At 41.3% G+C, this 24,185-nt stretch overlaps 1 protein-coding gene across 3 annotated transcripts in view; it reads right to left on the bottom strand.

Moving 5' to 3' along the window:
• Positions 1-24,185, bottom strand: part of DOCK8 (dedicator of cytokinesis 8) — a 228,872-nt gene that overhangs the window by 46,219 nt on the left and 158,468 nt on the right. For all 3 annotated transcript variants that reach the window (XM_007466761.1, XM_007466763.1, XM_007466762.1), the window contains 6 exons: positions 23,058-23,153; positions 17,050-17,199; positions 14,734-14,847; positions 8,168-8,323; positions 6,215-6,354; positions 446-615 (listed from right to left, as the gene is read on the bottom strand). In XM_007466761.1, coding sequence (XP_007466823.1) covers positions 446-615; positions 6,215-6,354; positions 8,168-8,323; positions 14,734-14,847; positions 17,050-17,199; positions 23,058-23,153 — 826 coding nt within the window. The remainder of the gene's footprint in view (positions 1-445; positions 616-6,214; positions 6,355-8,167; positions 8,324-14,733; positions 14,848-17,049; positions 17,200-23,057; positions 23,154-24,185) is intronic.

The following is a 24,185-nucleotide window of genomic DNA, read 5'->3' on the forward strand; positions in this document are numbered from 1 at the left end:
CTTTTTTTTTTTTTTTTTTTTTTTGCATGGTACAGTGTTTAGACTCATTTGAGTCTGTTTCTTTCCTTAAAAGCTCATAAAAGAAAAAAAAAAAAAAGGAACAACTTTATTTCAAGGCATTAGAGCACGGATCTCCAAAAGAAATAATTCTGTTATTATCTTATCCTTTGTAGTGTATAGGCTATAATGTTAATCATATACCAGCAGACCAATAAGTGAGTGAATAAACAAACAATTTCTAAATGAAAAACATATACAGGTCTATGCGCCTTAAAATAAAATACACTTATTGGGGCCTATGTTAAAAAAGTCTGGAGAGCACCGGTGTTGGGAATTGCTCACACAAGCATATCAACACTGGAGCTAGTAACAGAAACCTCATTTTAGTGGGGCATTTGGCAAGAGCTCCCATCAATCTACAGAAGGAAACAGAAGGCATTGTTACCTGTAAAGTCAGAGAGCTGAGGCAAAGCATCCAAAATGATACCAACCAAAGGCAGGTAGAGGGCAGCAACTTTGACCTTCACCTCCGGTTTGACACAACGCGGGTCCAGGTCGTGAGAACTGAGCAGGCTGTGGATGGCACTGACAGCTTTCCTTTGCACTTTGCTGATCCTATTGGCACCACACAAAAAGCCAAAGGTTATAGTGAAGCGAGGTTGACCAGAATGCTCCGAAACAATGGGGTGACGACGTGAAAACCAAGCAAAGTAGGGTAGAGGTATAGGGAATCCAGAGACAAACTGCCTGTGTTCTAGTCCTGGCTCTGCTGTTAGCAGGATGTTGAAAGTTCATCATGTTGTAGAATCGGTGCTTCATTCCTTTTATTGTTGAATAATAGTCCATTGCATAGTCAGATCACATTGTATTTATGCATTCATCAACTGATGGACATTTGGGTTGTTTCTACTTTTTGGCCATTATGAATTATGAATGCTGCTATGAATATTTGTGTATAAGTTTTTGTGTGGTTATAGGCTTTTTATTTCTCTTGGGTATCTACCTGAGGGTGGAATTACTGGATCATCTGGTAACTCTATATTTAACCTTTAGAGGAACCACCAAACTGTTCTCAACAGTGGCTACATCACTTTACATTCCCACTAGCAGTATATGAAGGTTCTATTTTCTCTTTGCCAACACTTGTTATTATCTATCTTTTGTATTACAGCCATCCTAGTGGGTATGAAGGTGCTAGGAACTGAATGTTTGTGACCTGCCTCCCAAATTCATATGTTGAAACCTAAGCCCTAACGTGATGGTGTTTGGAGGTGGGGCCTTTGGGAGGGCTTTAGGTCATGACAGCAGAGCCCTCATGAATGAGATTAGTGCCTTTATAAAAGAGACCCCAGAGAGCTCCCTTGCCCCCTTCTGCCATGGGGGTGACACAGCAAGAAGATGGCCATCTGTGAACTAGTGCGTGGGTCCTCACAAGACACTGAATCTGCTAGCTCCTTGATCTTGAACTTCCCAGCCTCCAGAACTGTGAGAAATAAATTTCTGTGGTTTATAAGCCACCTATTCTAAAAATATTCTATGATATTTTTGTTATAGCAGCCGAAAGGAACTAAGACAGAAGAGGTATTTAACTAGTTTTGATATACATTTCCCTGATGGCTAATTATGTTGAAAACCTTTTCATGTACTTATTGGTCACAGCTTCGTTGGAGAAATGTCTATTCTGATCCTTTGCCCTTTAAAAAACTGAGTTATTTGTTCTTTTATTATTGAGTTGTAAGATTTTAAAGATATATTTTAGATACAAGTCCCTTATTAGATCTATGATTTGCAAATATTTTCTCCCATTCTGTTTGGTGTCTTTTCACTTTCTTAATGATGTCCTATAAAGCATAGAAGTTTTCATTTTAATGAAGTCTAACTTATCTCTTTTGCTGGGTGTATTTTTTATGTCAGATCTAAGAAACTACTGCCTAATCAAATTTCATGAAGATTACCCTTAAGATTTCATCTAAGAGTTTTATAGATTTAACACTTACAATTAGGTCTTTCATCCATTTTGAGTTAACTTTTGTATATGGTGTGAGATAGGGGTCTACCTTCATTCTTTTGGATGTGGATATCCAGTTTTCCCAGCACCATTTGTTGAAAACACAATTTTTTCGCCATTGATTTTTTTCGCACTCTTGTTGAAAAATCAGTTGACTATAAATGTAAGGATTCATTTATAGACTCAATTCAATTTCATTAATTTACACAGATATATCTTTATGTCAGAACCACACAGTCTTGACTACTTTTGCTTTGTAGTAAGTTTTGAAATTGGGACGTGTTGAGTCCTCCAATTTTGTTCTTCTTTTGCAAGATTGTTTTGGCTATATAGGAGTCCCTCGAATTTCCAGATGAATTTTAGTATCAGCCTGTCAATTCCTGTAAGGGCCAGCTGGAATGTTGAAAGGAACTGCACTGAATTTGTAGGTCAATTTATGGAGTATTGCCATCTTAACAATATTAAATTTTCTGATCCATGAATACGTCATGCCTCTCAATTTATTTAGATCTATTTCTTTCTAAAGTGTTTTGTAGTTTTCAGTGTACAAGTCTTGTACTTCTTTTGTTAAATTTATTCCTAAGAATTTTACTCTTTTGATGCTACTTTATGTGGAATTTTAAAAAATTTTCATATTGCTCATTTCAGGAATATAGAGATACAGTTAGTTTTTGTATATTGATTTTATACCCTGCAACCCTGCTGAACTCACTTTTTTTAAACAGTAGGTCCTTGTTGGTTATTTTAAATATAGGAGTATGTACATGTCAATCCCAAACTCCCAGTCTATCCCTCCCTCCCACCCTTCCCCCTGGTAACCATAAGTTCATTTTCTAAGTCCGTGAGTCGCTTATTACCTTTAATAGTTCTTTTAGTGGGTTCTTTAGGATTTTCTATAAACAAATCATGTCCTCTGTGAATAGAGATAGCTTTACTTCTTCCTTTCTGATATGGATGCCTTTTATTTCATTTTTTTGTCTAACTTCTCTGAGGAGAACTTCCAGTACAATGTTGAATAGAAGAAGCAAGAGTGGACATTCTTGTTTTGCTCCTGACCTTAGAAGGAAAGTATTCAGTTTTTCACCAATAAGTATGATGTTAGCTGTGGGTTTTTCACAGATGCCTTTATCAGGTTGGGGAAATTCTCATATATTCCTAAAGGGTGTGTGAAGTGTCTTTTTTCAGGAAGAGTTAATGGATTTTGTCAAATGCTTTTTTTCAAACTTTTAATTTTATATTGGAGTATAGTTGATTAACAATGTTGTGATAGTTTCAGGTGTACAGCAAAGTGGTTCAGTTATACTTATACATGTATCTATTCTTTTTCAAATTCTTTTCCCATTTAGGTTGTTATATAATATTGAGCAGAGTTCCCTGTGCTATATAGTAGGTCCTTGTTGGTTATCCATTTTAAATATAGCAGTGTGTACATGTCAATCCCAAACTCCCCAGCTATCCCTTCCCCCAACCCTTCCCCCCTAGTAACCACAAGTTGGTTCTCTAAGTCTGGGAGTCTGTTTGTTTTGTAAATAAGTTCATTTGTATCATTTCTTTTTAGATTTTGCATATAAGTGATATCATACGATATTTCTCTTTCTCTGTCTGACTTACTTCACTCAGTATTTATTCACCTATTGAGATGACTGAGTGGGTTTTATCCTTTATTCTCTTCATATAATGTATTGTAACAATTGATTTTCAGATGCTAAACCAATCTTGCATTCCTGGGATAAATCCTACCTAGCCATGGTGTACAATCCTTTTTATATGTTGTTGGGTGTAGTCTGCCAATATTTTTTGAGGATATTTATATCATATTCATATTTGTCTGCAGTTCTCTCCTGATGTCTTTGTCTGCTTTTGCCATCAGGGTAATGCTGGTTTTATAGGATGAGCTGGGACGTGTTCTCTCCTCTTCTATTTTTTTGATAGAGTGTGTGAAGGATTGGAATTAATTCTTTAAACATTTGGTAGCATAACACAAAGATGCTAGATAATTTCCACATTCCTGAAAACCACTACGGATTTAATGATATGTGGATGTTTGTGGATGCCCCCAGGTAAGGGGGGTTCCAGAGAGATCCATTAGAAACTAGACCTGTGGCTCCTTTTCAGGAGTTCAGGTACTGAGATGTGTCCCACTGGCCTTGTGCCTCATGTGGGCAGGTGTTGGTGAGTCTATTAATTACATTGGCAGCAAAAGGAAGTACTGATCAAAAGGAAATATTGTCAAAGAATAAGATGTTTCTGAGATTTTCACTCACATGGTAAAGTCCGTGAAGGTATTTTTAATGACTCTCCAGGAGAGTAACTGACAACAGCACGATCAGGGATTACTGTGTTGCCAAAGGAGTGATACTCTTAGTTTCCTCTGGGGAGTAGAAAAGGTACCTTGTGTGTATGTGTGTGTGTGTACACGTGTGAAGAATGTACCTACCTGACTGAACATAATCACATCATGGCTTCTGAACATACTCTACTCTGTTGCTAGTATTTAAAATAACAGCAACAATTTTAGGAGGAATCAAAACAGATGTAAATGCTGTTTCCTTAGACATTTCAACTAGAAGAGAAATGGAAAATAGAAAGTACCGTTTATGTAAATACTAAAGAGCACTTTTAGAAATCACGTAAATCCGTGCTATTAAAGGACAATTAAGACAAAGCATATGTGTGTGTGTGTGTGTGTGTGTGTGTGTGTGTGTGTGTGTGTGTGTGTGTGTATGAAGGCAATTTTCTTTGTGTATAAGCCTCCTTCTCAGTGCCTTTCAGCATATTTGTCAGGGCACTTTGTGTTGCTGTGGAAATTTATGTTAGCTACAGAGTAGAAAGTTCTATTGAGAAAATTGAGAGGAGTTTAGTTAGGGTTGAGAGAAGACGATGAAACTGAAGCCTTGGAAAGTGAAGCTCTCTAAGGATACACGTGGCACCTGAATTTCTGGAAGGAGGCAGAATTCAGAGCTAAGAACATCAGACTTCCCACAATGACCTGCTGGGCGACAGAGACCTACATTCACTTAGCTTAGGACACATTTGTTATTGAAGTTACACAACCTTGTGCTCCTGCAATTGTTTCATACAAGGATGTCCTGTTTTTGCCACAAAATTATAAGCACTTCGAGAGAACTTGAGAATTTCCAATCAGAAAAGAATCTGTAACGCACAGCCATGCTGCCATTAGTCAACGTACTCTATTCCAGAAACTTCTTTAGCAGAGGAAGGAAGAATGTAGGCATTGTAGGAGTAGGTTCCCAGGCAGGGAGATGATGTGGTATAGTAGGGTGGGCCCTGAGGAGGGACTCTCAAGACCATGGCTCTAGACTTGGCTCTGCTATGTAACATTTAGCAAGTTCCTTCAATTCTGTGGGCCTCATGTGAACACCAAAAGGGCTGAGACTAAATTATTTTCCAATCCTAAGGCTCCTTGGATTTGAGCCCCTGAATGGTGAGCTCTCTGGGGGCAGGGGATTTTGTCTGTTTTGTGCATTGAAATATCTCTGATATATTCCAACACTCAACTATGCCTGCCCTATGGTAGGCATTCAGTAATTGCTGAATGGAACGTGTAGTATTGTGGAAGGCATTGTCTGCTTCTGTCCAGTCAGGTCTGATCCTTTGGGCTTACGGAGCAGAGGAAAAGAAGGAAAGAACAGAAGTCCCAGTTCATTGACTTCAAGTCCAGATATTGCCACGTGCCTATAGGTGATCAGGTTTATAAGCAGTGAGAGAATGCGTAAGCCCTGGACCTGTGGCATCTCTCTTAGACTGGGAAGGTCTTTTTGCAAGAAACCTAATCTGGACACGAGGCAACTACCTTCTCATCAGTGGCCACTTCCTTTGTTAGCACTGATCCAAATGGCAGCTGGCTGCTGCCTCTGTGTGCACACATCACCCAAGGCACGCACTAAAAACAATGCTCCTGCTTCTAAGAAGCTCACGAATCAAGCATCCCTGGGAAACCTAGTAGTATTGGAAACGTCCTCTCAAAGAATAGGAGGTTGAAAAGAGCTATTTTATGGTTTCTCTCCCTACCCCGTGCCTTTCCACATTCCTATAGCAGCATTTTCTCTAAACGTGGCTGCTTCTATTCTTTGGAACTGGTGAATGGCAGAGATTTTCGCCAAGCAAGAGAGGCTGAACTGCAAACTTTAGTAAGGAGCACCTTTTTTTTTTCTTTGTGTTCCATTATAAATGTCTGAAACATACCCTTCCCCTTCGGCATCCAGGGCAGCGGCCAGCTCAGTAAAGAGAAGCCCAGTGAGGAAGTGCTGCTGGCGGTACTCTGGTGTCAGATCAAACATGCTGGCAATCTTCTGGTCCTGGAAACTGGAGCAGGAGCTGGAGTTCTGCAGAAATGCAAGGAGCAGTTCTATGAGTGACAAGAACTGGAATTAAAATCATGACGGCTAGTGTTTATTGAGCACATGCTATGGCCAGGCTCTGTAGGCACGATGTAGTGAAGCAGGTACCACTTGTGTCCCCATGTGACAGAAGAAACTGAGACTTAGAGCGTTCACTCTGCTTTCCCAGCAAAGAGGATTAAAATCCTAGGATCACATTTGGACAGGGAAGTGGGGACTCTACCCAATGCTATGGCTGTGAGCAGGTGATTCCTCTGTAACAAACTGCCCCCTTTATTTAAGGCTCCGGTTACACTTCTGAAGATGGCTTACATACATTCTCCGAATTTTGCTGGCCTGGAAACCAGAAGCAGTGTCAGGCAGGGAAGTGTCAGACTGACCAGTCCTGGGCAATTCCTGTGTTCTTATCTTGGGGGCATACTTTATATGTCACTAGGAGAATCCAAAATGTCTCTGGAAAGCCTTTCCAGTTTGGTGAGGCTGGGGCAGTCAGAAGGGGAACGTGGGAGAGGACCCAGGGCAGAGCTGGCACGTCTGGAACAGCTGCTTGTCAGTGAGCTCTTTCCCAGTTCACAGGAAGATGGTCATGCAGTGCACATCTGGATCATGTCATTTGGCATGAATAGCTAAGAGTTTTAAAAAAATTATTAAGACAAGCCTTCTCCTTTGGGCTACTATTCAAGGAATATGCATCAGAAAGAAAACCTAGAAGAAATCTTGCCTGCTGCTCTGAGCTACTGATTTGTTCCCTATAAATGGAATGTGACTATTAAACAGCATTTCTTTAAAGTTTTTCTAGAGGACACTAGTTCCCCGAATCATCGATGGAGGAAAAAAAAGATCTCCAGAGTCCAGTCATATTGGGAATCACTGCTTATCATACGCAGCCTCCCATTTCCTCTCCCACCCCATAGGCATTTATAATTTATATGAACAATTTAGAGACTCTTGGATGGCCTACTGCAAAGAAACCTGTTAACACAGGGTTTTCAAAATGGATTTGTCTTTGGAATTCTGTATTTGCATAATACCTCTTAACATCCTGTAGAATCTGGGGCCCAGCAAACTTAACCTGCAAAATATTGTTCTACAAAAAACGATTGGCCATGTCAGTCAAAGCCTCATCTCTAAATTTTAATACAAGTGTTACTCTTCTGGGCTGATGAAGAAAAAGACTTGTTGGAAATACACTCTCTATAAAACAGAACATTTGATTAGTTTACAATGAGATCTTTTTAGTGTTTCAAGAGCTAAATTATCTGGAATATGATTCAAGGAGGAATCATCTTGTGCTGAATTCCATTCTAAAGCAGAATCAGCAGAAAGTTCTAGGATCGTTCAAAGATATAATATCCATGTTAAAAAACACTACTAGATCATTTGGGAATCAATATAAAGGAAGCTGTCATTTCTTAAATTTTATGGTGTTGAGGTTTAGGAAAAGGGAAGCGAGCAAAGGAGACTGTCAAGCTAGAGTGGAAAGATGACTTTCAGACAAAAGGAAGATCTGTGACTTTTCTATGAATTACACATTTTTCGTAGTGCATATGGATTCCTTTTGCTCTACTTGACCTCAGCAGGGATCCTTGGACCTAGGAAGAAAACAATCACGTAGCTTGTAAATGATTAGTTAGATGGCACAACTATGGGCATACTTGTGTGTATCTGGATCAATTGATCTGGCTTGAATAGCTCAGTTTTTCTTCTAACTAAGAAGACCAATCTTTACAGGAATAAATGACCAAGCTAAGCTATTTCAATGAAATAGCTTAAACAATTTTTTCAGTTAGCCGATTACCTGGGAAGATATGGAGGGACAGGGTGACGCTGGAGCAGTATCAGTATTCATAAAGAAGAGGTTCAGATTGAGGTAATGTTCGTGGCTGCAGAGAATTCTCAGGAACTCTAGCCTCATGGAAATGAGCATTGGAAGGTTGTTGAGCTTGGCTGACAGCTGGGAAGAAAAATGAGAAGAGAGAAGAGGTGCTTAAGGTGAATGGAGTTGAGGTTGACAGACACAAAAATATCCTTTCTCCCCAGATTAAGGCAATCAGTCGAATAAAAACGAATGGGACAGGGCAACAGATAGCAAAGTCTGCATTACCGGGAGGCCCAGTAAATTTTCATCCATTACTGTTCCCTTTAATGATTCTAGTCTAACAGCTGTCTGAAATGAGGATGCTTACTGCGACTCCCACCCTTGTCAAATCTCTAAGACCATGGCAAGCCTGTGTTAAAAATAATCTGGAGGTATGTCTTCAGTGTAACACGATATAATTTCACAAAAATCCCACTGTGTCTGAGAAACTAAATGAAAGGAGTTGACGCTACATGGGGCCACACAAAACTAATGGAATAGGACTGGATGACTTCAACGCCACAAGTGTTCTTTTGTGGTTTCTAATTAAAGGTCCCCCTGGGAAGTTCTCAAACCAGTTCCCTAGATGAAGGCATCAAATTACTTAGAAAAGTATGTAGTCCCTGCGTAACAGCCAAGGAGTTTGCCCCAGAGTGGGAGAGGAGGAAGCGGAGGAGAAAGAAAGAGAAAGCTGGAAGAGTTTCCAGGAAAAATCTTCCCTTAAACAAACCAACCCTGAAATAAGCAATGAAAAGCTGGCAAAGGTGACAGTCTGGAAGAGATCTCTTGCTTCCCTTAGGCAGGTTGACAATTGAAGGACCGAGACTCTATGGGCTGTGACTCAGAGACAGCTTGTCTTACGGCAAAGCAAGGAAAGGAGGGTCTTGATGGACCTTCTACCTCTCAATATATCATGATAATACTCTGCTGCCGCAGCACAGGAAACCAAGCATCTCATCCTTACACATGGCCATGCTTCCTCTTCATGTACTTTAAGAGCAGTTTTATAAACTATACAATTTAAGTGAGCACATATTTTCAGTCATTTTAGGAAAAGCCATTGTGTTATGGCATTTTGCCTATAGAATCTGTAGTTAGACAGTTACTGGAAACAAATGAATACCATTATATATTATAGAAAAAACAGAATATATGACTTCTGTGTAAAAAACATTTACCAGAACCCGTACTCTTGTCGATGTGCATTACTGGCTGATTTTGGACCAATGGGGACAGCAGCAAATTGAACTGATTACAACTCGGTCTTATGCCCATCACTTAATAGCCACTCACAAAGTTGTTGGGTCAAGCCAGCTAATAGAATATGAAAGCACAAGATTTTTTTTTTTTATCATTTGAATAAGCCTGTTTTAGATCTTTTATTTAAATTATTCTTTTTTTAACATCTTTATTGGAGTATAATTGCTTTACAATGGTGTGTTAGTTTCTGCTGTATAACAAAGTGAATCAGCTATACATATACATACGTCCCCATATCTCCTCCCTCTTGTACCTCCCTCCCACCCTCCCTATCCCAGCCCTCTAGGTGGACACAAAGCACCGAGCTGATCTCCCTGTGCTATGTGGCTGCTTCCCACTAGCTATCTGTTTTCCATTCAGTAGTGAATATACGTCCATGCCACTCTCTCACTTCCTCCCAGCTTACCCGTCCCTCTCCCTGTGTCCTCAAGTCCATTCTCTATGTCTGTGTCTTTATTCTGTCCTGCCCCTAGGTTCTTCAGAACTCTTTTTTTTTTTTTAGATTCCATATATATGTGTTAGCATACGGTATTTGTTTTTCTCTTTCTGACTTACTTCACTCTGTATGACAGTCTCTAGGACCATCCACCTCACTGCAAATAACTCAATTTCGTTTCTTTTTATGGCTGAGTAATATTCCATTGTATACATGTGCCACATCTTCTTTATCCATTCATCTGTCGATGGACACTTAGGTTGCTTCCATGTCCTGGCTATTGTAAACAGAGCTGCAATGAACATTGTGGTACATGACTCTTTTTGAATTATGGTTTTCTCAGGGTATTTTGCCAGTAGTGGGGTTGCTGGGTCATATGGTAGTTCTATTTTTAGTTTTTTAAGGAACCTCCATACTGTTCTCCATAGTGGCTGTATCAATTTACATTCCCACCAACAGTGCGAGAGGGTTCCCTTTTCTCCACACCCTCTCCAGCATTTACTGTTTGTAGATTTTTTGATGATGGCCATTCTGACCGGTGTGAGATGAAATCTCATTGTAGTTTTGATTTGCATTTCTCTAATGATGAGTGATGTTGAGCATCCTTTCATGTGTTTGTTGGCAATCTATATATCTTCTTTGGAGAAATGTCTATTTAGGTCTTCTGCCCATTGACTGGGTTGTTTTTTTGATATTGAGCTGCATAAGCTGCTTGTATATTTTGGAGATTAATCCTTTGTCAGTTGCTTCGTTTGCAAATATTTTCTCCCATTCTGAGGGTTGTCTTTTCGTCTTGTTTGTGGTTTCCTTTGCTGTGCAATAGCTTTTAACGTTCATTAGGTCCCATTTGTTTATTTTTGTTTTTATTTCCATTACTCTAGGAGGTGGGTCAAAAAGGATCTTGCTGTGATTTATGTCATAGAGTGTTCTGTCTATGCTTTTCTCTAAGAGTTTTATAGTGTCTGGCCTTACATTTAGGTCTTTAATCCATTTTGAGTTTATTTTTGTGTATGGTGTTAGAGAGTGCTCTAATTTTATTCTTTTACACGTAGCTGTCCAGTTTTTCCAGTACCACTTATTGAAGAGGCTGTCTTTTCTCCATTGTATATTCTTGCCTCCTTATCAAAGATAACGTGCATGGGTTTATCTCTGGGCTTTCTATTCTGTTTCTATCCATTGATCTATATTTCTGTTGTTGTGCCAGTACCATACTGTCTTGATTACTGTAGCTTTGTAGTATAGTCTGAAGTCAGAGAGCCTGATTCCCACAGCTACATTTTTCTTTCTCAAGATTGCTTTGGCTATTCGGGGTCTTTTGTGTTTCCATACAAATTGTGAATTTTTTTGTTCTAGTTCTGTGAAAAATGCCAGTGGTAGTTTGAGAGGGATTGCACTGAATCTGTAGATTGCTTTGGGCAGTATAGTCCTTTTCGCAATGTTGATTCTTCCAATCCAAGAACATGGTATATCTCTCTATCTGTTTGTATCATCTATAATTTCTTTCATCAGTGTCTTATAGTTTTCTGCATACAGGTCTTTTGTCTCCACAGGTAGGTTTATTCCTAGGTGTGTTATTCATTTTGTTGCTATGGTAAATGGGAGTGTTTCCTTAATTTCACTTTCAGATTTTTCATCATTAGTGTATAGGAATGCAAGAGACTTCTCTGCATTAATTTTGTATCCTGCTACTTTACCAAATTCATTGATTAGCTCTAGTAGTTTTCTGGTAGCACCTTTAGGATTCTCTATGTATAGTATCATGTCATCTGCAAACAGTGACAGTGTTACTTCTTCTTTTCCGATTTGGATTCCTTTTATTTCTTTTTCTTCTCTGACTGCTGTGGCTAAAACTTCCAAAACTATGTTGAATAATAGTGGTGAGAGTGGGCAACCTTGTCTTATTCCTGATCTTAGTGGAAATGGTTTCAGTTTTTCGCCATTGAGGATGATGTTGGCTGTGGGTTTGTCATATATGGCCTTTATTATGTTGAGGTAAGTTCTCTCTATTCCTACTTTCTGGAGGATTTTTATCATAAATGGGTGTTGAATTTTGTCGAAAGCTTTTTCTGCATCTATTGATATGATCATATGGTTTTTAGTCTTCAGTTTGTTAATATGGTGTATCACATTGATTGACTTGCATATATTGAAGAATCCTTGCATTCCTGGGATAAACCCCACCCGATCATGGTGTATGATCCTTCTAATGTGCTGCTGGATTCTGTTTGCTAGAATTCTGTTGAGGATTTCTGCATCTATGTTCATCAGTTATATTGGTCTGTAGTTCTCTTTTTTTGTGACATCTCTGTCTGGTTTTGGTATCAGGGTGATGGTGGCCTCGTAGAATGAGTTGGGGAGTGTTCCTCCCTCTGCTATATTTTGGAAGAGTTTGAGAAGGAGGGGTGTTAGCTCTTCTCTAAATGTTTGATAGAATTTGCCTGTGAAGCCATCTGGTCCTGGGCTTTTGTTTGTTGGAAGATTTCTAATCACAGTTTCAATTTCAGTGCTTGTGATTGGTCTGTTTCTATTTTCTATGAAAGCACAAGATATTTGCATTTGAAAGAAGACCACATTGTGGCCATCTTTCATAGGTCCCTTGAAACTTACATGAAGACAGAAATTTCAAAAATAATTTTAGCAATGTTCAGGAGAGAGTAAAGTGCAGTTCCCAAAACATCCTTTGCAAAGGTCAGGACCCAAAGCAGTAGCCTCGGTGGCCCAGTTTTCACAAGGATCTTGCTAAGTCAGTTTAGCCAGAAACCCTCACCCTTGATATCTGATCACTCTTGAGATCTGACCAAATTCCTCATCCCTCATGATCCCCCAGGTGGTATATGATCACCTGGCCTGCCTTCAGCAAAATCCTGTTAGGTTAGTTTGGCCAGAATTCTTCCTTTACCCCTGATGTTTCCTCTTAGTAATTTTTCATCCACTGACTATTCCTACCCTGCTCCTTGGCTATAAATTGGCATTTTTCCTGTTGTATTCAGAGTTGAACACAATCTCTCTCCCCTACTGAAAAATTGTGGTGCAGTGGTCACAACACCTATCACGATGGCCCTGAATAAAGTCTGCCTTACAGTTTACCACGTGTCATGCATAAACTTTTTCTTTAACAGAGGCTAACCCTGGGCTTATAGTGGTGTTCCAGTATCTCCTTTCCATATATTCAACTTCAAGTTTTGAAAAACAGATGAATTTATATTTGCAATTCATCCAGTGACCTGTCATCCTAAACACCTGAGGGGGATGGCAAAGAGAAATGGCACATTCCTCCACCACGCCAATCTGGTGTGATAGGGACAGAAGATCAGTGCAGGGTCAGGATGTCAGGCTACACAAGATGTTGGTGCTCTGGGACTTCTGATGTTTTCTTAGGATTCGCTTTTTATAAGTTATCTTCCATATTAGGAGTCTCTTTAGAATAGTCATGGTCTTTTTACTGGGGAGAGGAGATCCTTTTATTTTACAGATGAGGAAATGAGACCCATAGAAATGTAATGACTTATCCAAGGTGACTAATTTCCTAGATAAGAAATTTAATGACTTACCTAAGGTACAGAGTAATTAACCTACTGTACCTCGAGTTAGGTAGCCATGGCTCTTTCTTCCCTGGAGAAGTTACATAACTCCTCTAAATTTCAGCCTTATAGTCTGCAAAAATGTTGACAATGACACCTTGCAAGGATCAAATGATACAATCTCTATAAAGTGCTTAACACAGTGCTTTGTCCAGGGCTGGAAGCAACCAGGGGTGGTGACAGTGATGGTGATGGTGGAGGTGGTGGGTGGTGATACTGGTGGCAGTGAAGACAGTGGTGGCGGGTAGTGATGTTAGTGGCAAGGATAGTGGTGGTGGTCCTAAAGTAGGAATATGGAAGGAAAGGAGCAGCAGCAATAATAACTGCTACTTACATTTCTATTGTTGGGATAGTTTGAGGAGGATAGAGAACAAAAGAAGAACTGCATTTGAAAAATCTGGGGCACTGATAAGATGCTCCTGGATTATAAAATACGGTCGGCCCTCTGTATCCACAGTTTCTGTATCCATGGGTACAACCAACTGAGAATTGAAAACTATTCAGAAAAAAAAAAGTCCAGAAAATTCCCAAAAGCAAACCTTGAATTTGTACTGGCAACTAGTTATATAGTATTTACATTACACTTGATATTATAAGTAATCCAGAGATGATTTAAAGTATGTGGGAGGATGTGTGTAAATTATTTGCAAATACTATGCTATTGTATAGAAGGGACTTGAGCATCCATGAATTTTGGTATCCTTGGGGGAGCTGGGGAGGGGTCCTGGAACCAAACCTCTAAAGATACACCAGAGGACAGTATTTGCTTCGTGCCAGGTCAAATTCAGTCTCTTTGATTTTACCAGGGTTCTCTAATGTCAGAATTTCACAACTACAATTTAATTAATTACCCTGATATGAGAAAAGAGACCTCATATTTTCAGTTCCATACCTGGTCAAAGACTGAATGCTACAGTCATGTAATTTCTGTTAAATGTTAAATTGAAGAAAGCAGCTCCTATCACTAACAAATTTCAATTCCCGTCGATTAACTTGTTGGCTCTTCCGTGCTGGGTTGGTAAATGCTTCAGGAATCCACACAAACCAGTGTGTCTACAGACGTCCATGGCACAGAACAAATGACTTGAAGAATATACCACAAAACCCAGACTGTACAAGAGTCAAGTTGTCTAACTTGGCAATGAACAAAAGAGCATGCCACGGCAATGAGCATCACATCAGATGGGAAGGAACCAGAACAACAGGGCTGGGTCTGAGGGAACACTCACCTGGTTGCAATAATGTTTGATGAGGTTAAACACAAAGCCACGATCCATGAGTGAGAGGAGGTCATACAAGAAGAAAGCCAGGCTGATGTTCATCTTTTCCGCCTGTTCAATTTCCTTAAAAACAAACATACAAACACCCACATCATTTGGTGGTAAACCCTGGTCATAAACTCCCAGGTCTCTGACGGGAAAGTTGCGAGAGGCAGATCCTATGTTTTTAGCCAGTGTCCCTCTGGAAGATACTGAGCAAAGCAGGTAACCCTGCAAAACTACAGCAAATATAATTTAGAACTTAATTGATGCCATGAGTGTTGAATGAAGTAATTCCTTATCTACTGTTAATATTTAGATACATTTCCTTCTAGGCTTTTTTTCCTACGTGCATATTTATTTGTATATAATTGAGCTCATTCTCTATCTACAACAGGGTCCTGAATTTATTCATTCCACTTTATACTATGAACATTTTCCCACATTCTGGTTTCTCATATTTCTTTATATTGCTCTACTATAATTTATTTAATTCTGGTAACTATTGTTTTGGCAAAAGTAACTTGAAATGTATTCACTATCTTCAATGAGATAGACTCTTAATTTGTAAGGACTGTTGCAGAAAATGTAATCAGGATAAAAGAACCAGTTTTTACTTAAGGATTTTTTTTTTTTTTTTTTTGCAGTACGCGGGCCTCTCACTGTTGTGGCCTCTCCCGTTGCAGAGCACAGGCTCCGGACGCACAGGCTCAGCGACCACGGCTCCCGGGCCCAGCCGCTCTGCGGCATGTGGGATCTTCCCGGACCGGGGCACGAACCCGTGTCCCCTGCATCGGCAGGCGGACTCTCAACCACTGCGCCACCAGGGAAGCCAGGATCTTTTTTTTTTCTCCAATTAGACAGCATTCTCAGCTTAAGAGAGGTCAGAGTCATACATGGTAAACTCTTGCATGAATTGAGGCCACGGTTTTGTTTGTATTACTCCTCAGTGCTCATATTTATGAGGGGTTTTCACAGCACTTCAGAGCAATTGGGGATTCACTTTTTCATGTTTATGTCCTTTATTCTCAGAATTATAAATCAATTTGCTCTGACACTATTGAAAATATGATTTTAAAATATTTTCCTCTTGTTATCATGTACAGTTCGCAAATTCAGGCCAAGCTGACCAGCCACTGGCATGGATGGAGACTTGGTAGTTTCCACAGTTACCATGGAGTGGCAAGGCCTCATGCTTTTAGCATCCTCCACATGGACCACTCCTTAAGAAACTGAATATTCTGGGCTTGGAATCTTCAGTCTTGACTTTGCTGCTAGCTGTGTGACTTTTGGAAAATTTATCAACCTCACTGTGCCTCATTTTTCATGCCTGCCAAAATGGAGACACCATTGCCGCTCTCACAAAGTTTGCCATAAGAAATAACCGAATGGAAATTTCTTCTGAGTACAAGAGAAGTATGCTACCTGTCGTATTTGCATGCTACCATACAAATACTTCTCCTGAGTATTTGTATGGTAGCATACAAATTCTTCATAATGATAAAGGTATTAATAATGATCACTGCTGCTTCAAATTTTATAGAACTTTTTTTTTTTTTTTTTGTGGTACGCGGGCCTCTCACTGTTGTGGCCTCTCCCGTTGCGGAGCAACAGGCTCCGGACGCGCAGGCTCAGTGGCCATGGCTCACGGGCCCAGCTGCTCCGCGGCATGTGGGATCCTCCCAGACCGGGGCACGAACCAGCGTCCCCTGCATCGGCAGGCGGATTCTCAACCACTGCGCCACCAGGGAAGCCCCTAGAATTTTAAATTCTGCTTCAAATTTTAGAATTTTGTTTTATTTCATTTTACATATTTTTTTACTTTCTACTTTGAAATAATTTCAAACTTAAGGAAAAGGTGCAAGAATAGTAAAAATAACTCCTTTAACTAGACGCATCAATACTTGACATTTTGCTACATTTGCTTTATCATTCTCTCTGCATATACAATTTTTTTTCTGAACCATTTGAGAGTAGGTTGCAAATATCATGCCCATTTACGTCATAATACTTCAGGGTATATTTCCTAAGAATATTATCTCTCGTAGCTACATTGATACAATAATTTAAACTATTGCAATTCCATATTGTAATTTCTTGCTAGCAGTCCCCAGCCCCACCCCAGGGTCCTGTCCAGTATAACATACTGCTTTTAGTTGTTATGCAGTATGTTAGTTACATTTTAATTACTGTTTTAAGATGATGCTTATTTTTCTTTGATTATGAAAATAACACATTCCCAAGGTAAAAAATTTCAGAAAGTAAAGAGTAAAATGACACAGTTACCCTCTGAGGTTTTACTAAAAGGGCTGCAATCTCCGAGGTGACCACATTAACAATAGTAGTTATGTCATCTTTGAAACGGTCGGAAAAACGAGTCCTCCGAAAATTGTCCCGTTTGTCCATGTTGTGTACATACTGGGCCATGCTTTTCACCTGCAGAGAAGATAGGGGAAATGTCAGTGTGAAAACTGGTGACCTGCTTGTACACTGCGGAAAAGGGGAAAAGCCTGGAAGAAAAGCTCATTAACAATGGACTTTCTAACACTCTATCTGTGCTGGTGGTTGCCCAAGCAGGCTCTGATCTGAAAAACGCTCCTGACACCCGGATGGTTACCATGGTGGCAGGAGGTGGGAAGGGTGCCCCCTTCTTGACCCCAAGTCAAGGGGCTCCCTTCTTGCTGCTGACAAAGCCAGGGAGCTTAATTCTTTAGCTGCGGTGTCACGAGACTCCCTTTCTCTCAACTGGGAAGGCAGACCTAGACTGGGCCCCTAGGGCCACTGAGGCACCACCCTATCATGGCACACAACACATTTCAGAAAGAGGAAGTGTTTATGAGACTGTTTTTGATGTGAACTAAAGTAATTTCTGTCTCTGAAACTACAGCAAGGAGAAGAAGAGAGAAATGGTAATCTTATGTCAAGTTTCCAGCTGAACAGAACAGTTTTTCCAGAAACAATTCTACAGTGTGCTAGCTGGAAACTTAACCACTGCTTGGAACATTACCTCTAGGAGAAATTATGTTCTGAGTTTCATACAACTAGCTTGCTAAATATACATATCTATGTATACACTTATATAATTATATATTTAAAATACATATTTAATGTATATGTAGTTTAAATAAAAACCTGTATATCCATCAGTGGTTCTCTGTATTATGACTAGTACAATACCAGCTCAATGCCTACCACAATTTTAAGTCAAAATCGTGCTTAATTTTTGGACTTCTTCCTGGGCCAGGAGATTATGGGTCAATACACCCCCTTTTGATACAGCCTGAGGTTGCGTCTTGTTAGAAGCTGCTAGGAAGTTGCTAAGAGCTAGTAGGAACAGTCTGATGGGAAAAGCTGGGAGAGGCTGTGGTCAGGTGCCTACCCTTTCCATAAATGTGTCCACACTAGTCTGAGAGTCACTGCATAAAGAAATGGCCCTGGAACTTAAACCACCCACACTGGCCTGAAGGTGACCCACTAGGTCAGGGCTGGAAGAAGAGAGGAAAATGACTTTCACTCCCAAGAGCACTAACCGCAGACTTCTGTTTCTAAGAATGCAGGGGTGGCAATATTTTTAGCACTGAGATAAACAGAGATTAACCAAAACAAAACAAAACACAGAAGAGGTAAGTTAAGAAGTGAAAACATACAGATAGGTAAATGTGTTTTCTGTTTTCAGATAATGCCATAGCCAGTTTGGGGAAGACCTAAGAACATAAAATCCTGAAGCCCAGGGTAAGAACCACACTTTCTCTTCACAGTAGAGTCCCTCTTGGCTCAGGACACACAAAAGTGTCTGTACCCCGCAGGGTCACATGTACTTGATGGAAGACCTGAATGAGAGGTGGCAACCGGACCCAATATTTGTCTGACAAAACGCCTCTCTCACTACATCCTAACAAAGGACCGAGGAAGACGAGGCCCCTTTGTTTAGAGCTACCTGCTCCTGATTCCCTGCTGCCTAACCACCCCCCCCACCCCCCAGCACCGGGCTTTTAGAACTCACTCTTGTGTTTCGCTCCTGCCTGCTGAGTTTGGCCATCCTACAAACAAACAGATAATCCTCACAATACCATACTTCCAACCATTGGCCTCTTGCCAGACTGTCAGCTACTTGCCAACTACTATGTTCTTTGCATCTCAAGAGAGGAACACCCAGTGGAAATAGTAGTGGAGACTTGGCCCGTTATTTGCAGGGTGGGATAAGACAGGAAAATACTTTCCTCCACATTGGCCTCTGTGACCCATTCAAAGCTGGGATACCAAGAACCCCTTGGTGTAGAACTTCATGTCCTGGGTAAACTGGGTCACCATTTACCTCTGCATCCCCAAAGTCTGGCTCAGCAGTTTCTAGAAGCATAGGAATTTATTCACTAGCAAGTGTGAAATCTGCCCAGGGATTGTGTTCAACAGCTCTGATGCCAAAGTGGTTGTTCATTAGCACGTGGGCATTAATACAACTAAAGGGTGTTAAATTGCCCAGGTTGTTGGCTAAGCCCAAGGAGGCTTTCGCGCCTTTCTCCTCAAGCTTCTTGGGAAAAAAACTGTTTTGGTTTTGCAACAACTTCCTAGGCATCTGTAAGGCAAATGCAAAAGCAATGCGTGGAGGACTGGGCGTCCTGTCTGGGTCCAAGATCGGTTTCCTTGCAAAGTTCTGGCTGGGGCTGATAGTTTCCATTTGCCTCTAGATGCAAACTCCAGCTCCCTTTCTTGCCCTTCTCCATCTATCTCTGAGCCCTGGGAAGCTGATCCCTATAGACTACATCATTCAGGACTCCTTGAACTTAGGCTTCTGGTTGGACCTGGCAAATTGGAGGCACCATCAGGGGACCAGTGGGCGGGAGAAGAATGGTCCAGGTACGCATCCACTCCACTGCCCTCATCCCTGTGCAGCGCGCTTCTGGCAGTGGCAGTGCTTCTCTAAGATGCCAGCTCCTTGTTACGTGGACCCTCTTCTCTGCCTCAGCTTTCTCTTGCCCCCAGTTACACTATGCCATACCCTTGCTTCTTTAGAGCTAGGAGAGAGAAATGCTTGCAGCGCCTTCTGCTCCCAGGGTGCCTCACCAACCCTTATCTGCTCCTGTAACCTGGCACATACCCTGCGCAAAGTCCCTTTGATAAATGCTTTTCCGTTAACCCTTTTGAGCAATGCCAACGCTGTCCCGCGAGGACCCTGACAGACTTAGTTATAACCTGCAGAGCCCTGGGTGATCTGCATGTTGACCAACCCCCTCCGAGCACTCGTATCAGTAGGACTTCCTTTCCAGCTTCTGCATCTGTTTACCATAAAGGACTCCTAGAGGAAGGAGGGCTATCAGCTCTAGCTTTTGCTTTCTTCCCTGAGCCTACTGAGTCCTAGTAAATAAATGTGCAAGATCAAAATCAATTTTCACCTGTTCCATGGTTCTCAGATCCCTGCAGTTAGGGGCACTGAAGTGGTACTGATGAAGTCTTCGGAGGACCTGGAGACTTCTCCTTATGGCCTCCACCCTTCCTCCAACCCCATCTGTAAACTGCGGATGATGGAAAGCTCCTGCCTGAGGGTCGTCTGAGGATTCAACTAGATGATGCTTACAATGCTTACAAGGGTGCCTAGCATGTATATAGATGCTCAACACATTTTAGGTGTTATTTTTCCTTCCTTGGGGATGCCAGCTGTCACTGGTATTATATGAAGGACAGAGTATCATTACACTTGCAGAGAATGCAAACTTGCCTTTGAAAGAGAGCTCTAAGATGCCACGAGGAGCCATTTGGGGCTAGCAATGCTGAGTTCATGCCTACTGAGAATGGGATAGTGATTGCAGCACTCCATTCAAGTTGACTTCAGAATACAAAGGTTTCGCATGTTGTTAATACGTTAGGCTAAGAAACTTGTCACGTCAAGCTTCCAAGGAGAAGCAAAATGGCAGAGGAATAGAATTTGGACTAGAGCATTGCGGAACTGAGGCCCTGCCCCTCCCTGGCCGAGAGGGCTCGGCAAACCCCTGCTTAGCCTCAGCGTCCTGTGTTTGCACTGGGGATAACTGCTCACGACAGAGCTTATAATACATAGCTACTAAATAAGATCTAAGAATGATTAAGTGAAGTGTGTGCATTGTGTGCATGTGTGTGAGTAAATGACATGAAACATCTTTGAACTGAGATACTGCTTTCCTTTGGGACTCTCTTCTAAGAGATTCCACAATGTCAAAGTGAGTTTTTGCATCATGTCTTTTAAAATTTGTAATATGGCAGATCAACTCAGTTGAAGATTAGTTGTATGAATTATCTATAGATGGATTGCCACCTGAGTAAATCTTCTTTATGGAGAAACTTGATGGTGGTAGGATGGGTACATAGAAACAGGATGTACCGGGCACACAGTGGTGGTTTTGATCCTTCTCTTGCCTCAAGACAGAGTTTATGGCCAGCCTCTTCCTGCCAGATTGCAAAGCTCATGTCTCACTGCTAATGCGGTTCCTCCAAGACTTGTGAGCTGCAGCCACCCACCTGAATCAGCTTGGCTTTTAGAATGCAAACTCCTGGTGCTGGCTGCACATAGAGACACTTAGCTCTGTTTGGGCCTCACACAGCAGAGGTGGTGTGGACTAGTGGATGTTCAGCATGCTTGGAAGGCACCTGGGCAGACAGGTTCATGCACCGCCGGCTTCCCCCTCCTCATTGCACTCAGTATTCTAGGGAGGGGCTCCAGATCTGCTTTATTCTCACTAAGCACCCTAGGTGATTCTGCTGCAGGCATCTGGGACTGTGTTTGGAAAAGACATCTCGCTAGCAATACCTTTCTCAAACGAGGGGTGGGAACTTGGTGAAACTCTTAAGGGATTTGCATCCTGGATGTGCCTCTGTGGCATGTGGGCCTCACTTCTTTTTAACTCTGTTGCACACACTTCCCATTTCCTCCCCAATGTATGTTTATTTTTGTTTCCTTTGACCCTCTTGTCCTCTATGTCTTATTGTTCAGTATTGTTCTCTTTTACTTGGGCTTGAACTCACACAGATAAACTAGAGCTCAGGTGAAAATCCTACCATCTCTCTCAAAAAAAAAATTATCCACTTTAACAGTGTCACAGAGCAAAGAACCCAGTCAATATAAAGCTAACTCTATCACTAAATCTCAATCCACTCTTTATCCTCTGGATTGTTTGTATGTGCATTTTTATGTAGTTAGTGTCTGTGCTTTTGTACGTTTTTCATTTAACCTCATTTCACAATGCATCTCAATTTATCAACATTGACAAAATGCTTATTCTAATGGCTTTATGGCAAAATCCTTTCACTTCTAGTATAAAATAGGTATTACTCTTATTCTTTTTATTTATAAATTAAAGACTATGCTGTACCTTTTGCTTTTCTGCTAGAGAACAGATAGAAGTTGCAGGTAAACAGTTTTACAAGTTTCATTTTTCCCCCCAACAAATATTAGTTGGTGCTTGTACGATGCCAAGCCATGTTCTGGGGCTAGAGATAAGATAATGAAGAAGACAGACCCCAATCCTAGGAATCCAATAGGCAAAAGAGAAAAACAATTACAAATTGTGATAAGTGCTAGGAAGGAAATAAAGAGGGTGTTTAAAAGGAGAGGAATAGAGTGGAAGACATATTATGGTAGAAGGTGGTCAGAAAAGGACTCTCAGAAGTGGTGACACTAAAGCTGAAACCTAAAGAGAAGAACTCCCAAAGTGTATATGTATGTGGGGGGCATGAAAGGTAAGGACAGGGGAAAGAATCTCAAGAAGGCTCTGAGGCTGAAAAGGTCTCAGCATCTTCAAAGGACCAAACTGGAAACAATGTGGCTGAATGAGGGGGGGAATAGGGTCTAAGATAAAGTCAGAGATGAATGGAAACAGAATCATCCAGGGGCTTTTTAGGCCATGAGAAAAATGTGTGCTTTATTTCCAGTACACTGGAAATCACTGAAAGGTTTTAAAGAGGGTAGTGTCATTATCTGCTTAATTTTGAGTTGCCCTGTGCAGATTGGATGGGCTGAGGGCACAAATGAATGCAGGTGGACAAAGAGGAAGTGAATGCAGACATGAGGGCAGCTTGACTAGGCGGGGAGCAGTGAAAATTGGTGAGAAGCGGCAGGTGGAAGTAGATTTTCGAGGTGGAATCAGTAAGATTTGGTGGAAGATGGATGAAGGGGTGAGGGAGAGTTAAAACTGAAGGAATGATCCCAGGTTTTCTGCAGGAGCAATTCAGTAGATAAAGATGTCAGTTCCTACTATGGGAAACTTCACTGCCTGTCTGCTTTTCGTGCCCTACCGAGCACAGATATAAACATGCAAGAATCTCACCAGAAGCTCAAAGAAGAACCAGGAGTACTTGAAGACTGTTTCTTTCACCATTCCAGTGCTGACCACCATCTGCAGGGCAAGCTCCTCATGGAAATGCTGGACAAACAAACACAAAAACATTACACTTACGTAATGATGGTCTGTACTAGGTGCTTTATTCGCCAACCCCACTTTTCTTTTTTCCCAATTGTAATAGCTTGTCAGTATGTGTCCTAGATGTCTTAGACCACAGTGGATGGCAGAGTCAATGCGGACACAATCTGAGACTGGAAGGCCTTTTAAGTAGGTAGGAGAAGGCTGTGTGGATCCCAAATCCCCAGAGCCACACAAACACAGGCAGGAGTTTCAAGGGTGGAAGGGGGCACAGCAGGAGTGTATTTTTAATCCTTTCTTGAAAAGAAAAGGCAGTAGAGCATTCTGAGTCACTGGAAACCTGGGCACGTGGGGCTTCTAAACCTTACTGGACAGCTGGGTTTGAAGGACTGGCCTCGGCAGGGGAGTGAAGCTAATACATTCTATGGGGGAAGCATTCCTGGGTAGCAGTCGGAACTGAGACTCTGTTCTTTTCCTTCCAGGTCCCACTGTAAACCCTCTGTGTGAACCATGTGTAAGCTGTTCCTTCCCTTACCCTCAATGTTCTCATCTATAAACTCAGTTGGTAGCAGTGGTTCTCAAACTTGAATGTGCGTCAGAATCCCTTGGAGAGCTTGTTAAGGAACAGATTGCTGAGCCCACCTCCAGAGTTTCAGATTCAGTAGGTCTGGGGTGGGGCCTGAGAATTTGCATCTCTAACAAGTTCCCGGGTGATGCTGTCACTGCTGGTCCAGGGACCTCAATCAAAGAACCACTGTCTAGATGGTATTTCAACTCCCTTCTAGATGGAACAATTTTTGTTTTTATCATCCTGCTATGGCTTTGTGGGAAACGAGGTTTGGGTTTATCAGTAGATTGTCTGCATTAAAAGGCAGAGGGGTAGCAGCTTGAACTCATCCAACTTCTATACTTCTTTGTCCCAGGGTCAGTGGCTCCACTTTATGTCTACACTGCCTGTCAAGTCATCTGACTGCAGATGTAGCAGACAGTGATTTTTTTACACCTTTTGCATCTTTCCCATTCCCTACTTTATCT

This window comes from Lipotes vexillifer, unplaced genomic scaffold (genome assembly GCF_000442215.2).
Source record: "Lipotes vexillifer unplaced genomic scaffold, Lipotes_vexillifer_v1.1 scaffold948, whole genome shotgun sequence".
NCBI lineage: Eukaryota > Metazoa > Chordata > Mammalia > Artiodactyla > Lipotidae > Lipotes > Lipotes vexillifer.